Source organism: Brachycentrus maculatus, unplaced genomic scaffold, assembly GCF_059751285.1.
Source record: "Brachycentrus maculatus isolate JH-2025_06_01 unplaced genomic scaffold, ASM5975128v1 h1tg000036l, whole genome shotgun sequence".
Classification (NCBI taxonomy): Eukaryota; Metazoa; Arthropoda; class Insecta; order Trichoptera; family Brachycentridae; genus Brachycentrus; species Brachycentrus maculatus.
Genome location: NW_028280790.1, coordinates 842,327 through 847,376, shown reverse-complemented (window position 1 = coordinate 847,376; position 5,050 = coordinate 842,327). Strand labels below are relative to the sequence as shown.

General features: G+C 30.7%; 1 protein-coding gene across 1 annotated transcript; it reads left to right on the top strand.

Moving 5' to 3' along the window:
- Positions 1-610: 610 nt before the first annotated feature.
- LOC148312683 (pentatricopeptide repeat-containing protein 1, mitochondrial) lies at positions 611-4,991 on the top strand. The gene is made up of 4 exons (XM_088275209.1): positions 611-2,191; positions 3,095-3,267; positions 3,505-3,679; positions 4,632-4,991. Exons 1-4 carry the CDS (start codon positions 680-682, stop codon positions 4,851-4,853), a joined length of 2,082 nt encoding a protein of 693 aa, XP_088131335.1. The 5' UTR covers positions 611-679; the 3' UTR covers positions 4,854-4,991.
- The last annotated feature ends 59 nt before the right edge of the window (positions 4,992-5,050 follow it).

The window sequence follows — 5,050 nt, the reverse complement described above, 5'->3', positions numbered from 1 at the left end:
GGTGTCAACCGCGATTCTGGCAACAACCATAGATTTCATCCTGTACCTAACCAGGTAAGCTAACACCATATCGATCATTGTGGATTTATCAAGGAGGCGTTGAAAAGAAGAAGAAAATGGGGTCCTTCACACGAGTGTGGGGTAGAGCAGCGGTGGGCTGCAGGGGGCCCGGAGTCCCATGTTAAATTAAGAGAAATCAATATTCTCTGATCAATTTGGTACTAAAAAAAATAAGTCAAATCTATATTTTGTCGTTTGATGTGCAAATTAAGTTTTTTTTAAAATTATTTTTAATTACTTTGTATTTTGGATAGTTGAAACAAAATTATACATCTCCCCCTCCTCCATACCCCTTCCCCCACTACCCGCGAGCCCCTTGTTAAAAAATTGGCAGCCCACCCCAGGGGTAGAGTGTACGGATAATTATTCGATACTCCGTATTGGCTACATTTAATAATAAATACTCACGTTTATAAAGCATACACTTTTTCGGGTACCCGGATTGAAATTTGAAAAAACGAAATTTTTATTATTCCAAAAATTGTGTACGACTCAATTTACGCCCAGCCTTTTTACACACTTTGTCTTTGAACTGATTTGACAGCAGATTATTCATACAAATTTGTGATTAAAGTTTCGGTATGTTTATTTGAGGTTATGATTAATATTTACTTTGAAAATGTGGTTATTTTTCTCAAAAAAGATAAGTAATGTTATTTACTTTTCAAATTCAAACTTTTTAAATAGTAATTTAATCCATATAGATCAACCCCTTAAATTATTACGGGTCAACAAAGCACTAATTAGTGAAAGTCTTTATTGCACCAAAATTATTCCGAAATTTGATACACCAAAAAAATATTCAGATACCCAAGTAGATACACGAAATTCGAAAAAATTCGAGTTCAAAGATCGTAAATTACGCACTCATCATTCAGAATCTAATATAAAAGATGAAACGAATGATCTAGTATATATTGACGAGCCCGACAGTTTTGGTCTCATAGCCCGAAATAATAAAATATTTACTGAAAAATATGAACATGATGAAGGCGATAAAAAGGAGGAAGAATTTTTGCAAAACGTTCCACTGCGTTCTCAACGACTAAGTACGAAACAATATTCTGATATAATTATAGACCACATTAAAAATAAACGAATCAAAGAAGCTTTAGACGTCTTAGAAGTGAGAATGTTAAAAGAAGACAGAGTGAAACCGGTTAGTTATATTTACGCTCTGGCAATAGGGGCTTGCGCAGAAGTCGGCTATACTAAAAAAGCATTTATGCTTTTTAACGATATGAAAAAGCGTGGATTAAAAGTTGGTGGTGGTATTTACACATCTTTGTTCAATGCCTGTGCCAATAGTCCGTGGAAGGAAGACGGGCTAATGAGAGCCAATCTCTTGCGAGAAACCATGCTGCTGAAAGGAGTAGAACCGAATCTCACAAATTACAACTCTATAATAAAATGTTACGGTCGTTGCGGAGACTTGAGAACTGCCTTCCAAATTGTGGATGAAATGTGTAGCAAAAACATTAAAATTAGAGTACACACTTTCAATTTCCTCCTTCAATCTTGTATCTCCGATCGAGAAGCTGGATTCAGGCATGCTTTAATCGTATGGAGGAAAATGTTAAGTAAAAGAGAGAAACCAAATATATATTCATTTAATCTAATGCTGAGATGCATTAAGGAATGTGGCTTCGGAGAACACGACACTGCGCAAGATGTTGTAAATGAGTTATTGACCAGCACTTCAAACTTGTTGATTAACGCACCCCAAACTAATGTCATGGGATCGCTTAACGAATCGAGTAGTCAAATTGGTCATCCATTGGATGTTAATACCAAACAAAGTACATTGCCGATTGTTAGTAATCAAAACCCTAATTTTTTATCCCGTTGCCCGAGTATGGACGCCGTTGTATCCATCAAACGAATAGACACGCCAAATGATAGATTGATCATGACAGGAGGCGTTAAAGGGTTTTTTGATGAAATGGCTTTGTATAAAGTCATACCTGATATTAAGACTGTCACACAGTTATTAGCAGTCCAACCGGATACTTTGGAAGCAGAATATCACCTATTGGATGTTATGAGAGAAAATAATATAAAACCTGACATAAGTTTTTTTAACATGTTAATAAAAAAGCGTTGTTATAGATTTGATTACGAATCTGCCAAGGTTAGTAAAAAATGCACAGATTTTTTTCATTAAAGTTAGTTAATTGGAATTTCCTAATGTGTTTAAAATAATGATATTTTAAAATTATTTACAAAATAATATTTAAGTGCCCTGTGATTTCATGATGTCACACTTATTGACAACGCATGGGCCTTATGCAGAAATAAACCAGTCCAAAAATTAGAAAAAATAAATTAAGATGACAAAAAAGGAATATTACTTGCAATTTTAAAATTGAAATGCAAAAAATATATGAAAGAGAGATATAAGTGTCAGCTAGTAATCACTGAGGACTACGATAGTATGCAAATAAAATGTTAATATTTATCATTACATAAATTATTATGTTAGACTTTGTACATTTTTATATGTGAAACAATATAAATATAGATAGAAAAAATAGGATTTTCTTGTGCTCTTTTTCATATTAGAAACAGACCAGTCCCGCTTTTTAATCCAACAAAGCTAATAAAATCTTTAATATTTATTGATAAGTTCCATTACATTTTAAACTTAAAACTTTATTGTCTCCGAATCGAGTGCAGACTGGTTCCTTTCTGCATAATTCCAGATTTTTTCAAGTCACAAGTAGATTGCCATGGATAGGAGTAAGTAGCTAATGATCAAGATATCTTACGACAATAATTTAATGGCGAGACATTTAAAATATTCCCTCTTTTAAAGCAGAAAACCAACTATAAATGAAAACATAGTTTTTATGCATTAACATCATTAGAATCGTAAAAATGCCCTTAAAATATTTCAAACATATTCCTCAATTTTACAAAAGTCCCTTTTAGTATGTTTGACTAAGGTCTAATTGTTTTTTTTTTCATTGCAATCTAAAAATTATTAACATTTAAACTGAATATGTACTGATATATTTTTCATTATAATTTTTAGGCAGTCAAAAAATTAATAGATAGGGAAAACAGATTACGGAAGCAGAAACGATTCTGGGAATTTAAACCTTTAGTGGTGCCAGATATTATCACTTACGGAGTATTATCATTATGTTGTGATACTAAGGATAGCGCTGAAGAGTTATTGAAAGAGATGAGTAGCCAAAGTTTAAGGTAATTAATTGCTAATTAAAATATAAGGTAATCTCTTATAGTCATACAAAAGAATTTTACTATACCAACATATTACAGATAGTAAAAAGCCAAAATAAAATCACGGGTTTGTTGCAATATTAAATATTATTATTAATACCTAAATTTATTTATTTTTAAAATTCTATTAATTGTCTAATAACACACTGTAAATTTTTAGTGAAAGTTATACATATTTTATATTCCATGTTTTTTTAGGGTGAATTCAGAAATAATGGGAACATTATTGAGACAAGCCACATCAAAAAATGATATTGAATATGTGTTATTTGTTCTGGAATATGTCAAACATGCAAAAATCTCTGTGAATGAGTTATTTTTAACCACATTGAAGAAATTTGTCAAAAAAAGCCATATAATATCAAAACGTCAGGTGAATATATTTTATATTTTAAGGGCATCCAAATATGTACAGTTTATTCATTGATATTTCTTATGCCATAAACTCTTCACTTGCAAATGATTAAGACTTAATTTAAAATTTTGTTATAATAAATCTAATTTCACTGACTTACTACATATCGCTGGTTAAATGGCAAAGGACCACAATGCAAAAAAATTAAACTCTATCCAAAAATGGTACAAAAATCGTCAACATTTTCAGATTCGAAAAAGACACCTATGATTCTAGCGTTAGAAATGTCCATTTGCTTTTATTTAAAGTAATAATAACCAGGTTATTGTTAGAGCATTTGACTATTATACCTCATGTTGCCAGTTGAATTCTTAGTGGGTCAATGTTTTTTTACCTTTCACCATTTTATCATTGATATTTCACTGTTATTTCTTTCAAATATTTTAGCATCATTTTGGACCATTTTTTCGCATTTCTAAAGATAGTTTTCATATTTTTAAAATTGGTTTTTACATTTTAATAAAAAAAATGCCACAATTTGCTATTTTGGAAAAAATATATTTTGCCTTCCTTTATAATAGAGAATTTTTTTCCAATGTAACCAGAAAAGAAAACACTAAAATCACAGATTTTACTGACTGCCTTTGTTATTTTGTCAACAGAAAATGAATTACCTTTGAAATATCATTGCATATGTGTTAGTTTGTACATACATATATGGAAGATAAATTATTTTTCAAATTTGGGTCTTGATAAATTTCAAAATATCATTAAACCATTAAATCATTACTATAGTTCTCTTTTGTGAAGATTATCTGGTATTTTTTTCTTAAGCCCTGGATAGTTATTTTAAAGTATAACTTTTTATAATTTCAATTGCTTGTATGTCACCAGTAGAGCTATATTTTTTTTAATGAAAACCCTTTTGAAATAAAACAAACAATTACTTAATTCCATTATTTATTTATAGGATCAAGAAGATAAAGTATTGGAAGATTGTAAGTCATTTTTGAAATTATCAAGAATGTGGATGGAAGATATTGCAGCCTTAAAGCGACAAGAACCTGACCATCCATGGACACAGTTCCGAGTGAACCAGCCAGATACTTTTATCAAACCAGAAGTTACCCTCAAGAAAAGATCTTACAGGAAGCCTCCCAGGAGAGCTCCTAAATATGTTGTCAAAGTATAAGATATGCTTTTAAAAATATGTTACTAAAGTTTTAATATTAAATAAAAAAGAACCTACTATTCTATCTGTGCTTCTTTAACATGTTATGTATACTCGTACAACCCCAAACAATGTGAAAATCCACAGAAATCGACACAATGGAGATAAAAATTACATAGAAATAATATTGTATAATACTGCAATGTCTATAGCTGCTA

What these genes read in the sequence shown, in the direction of transcription:
- LOC148312683 (XM_088275209.1), top strand. Translation starts at nt 680, where the DNA reads ATGTGGTTATTTTTCTCAAAAAAGATAAGTAATGTTATTTACTTTTCA. An exon ending in TTGATTACGAATCTGCCAAG is followed by an intron (nt 2,192 to 3,094) that starts GTTAGTAAAAAA and finishes TATAATTTTTAG; the next exon opens with GCAGTCAAAAAATTAATAGA. An exon ending in ATGAGTAGCCAAAGTTTAAG is followed by an intron (nt 3,268 to 3,504) that starts GTAATTAATTGC and finishes ATGTTTTTTTAG; the next exon opens with GGTGAATTCAGAAATAATGG.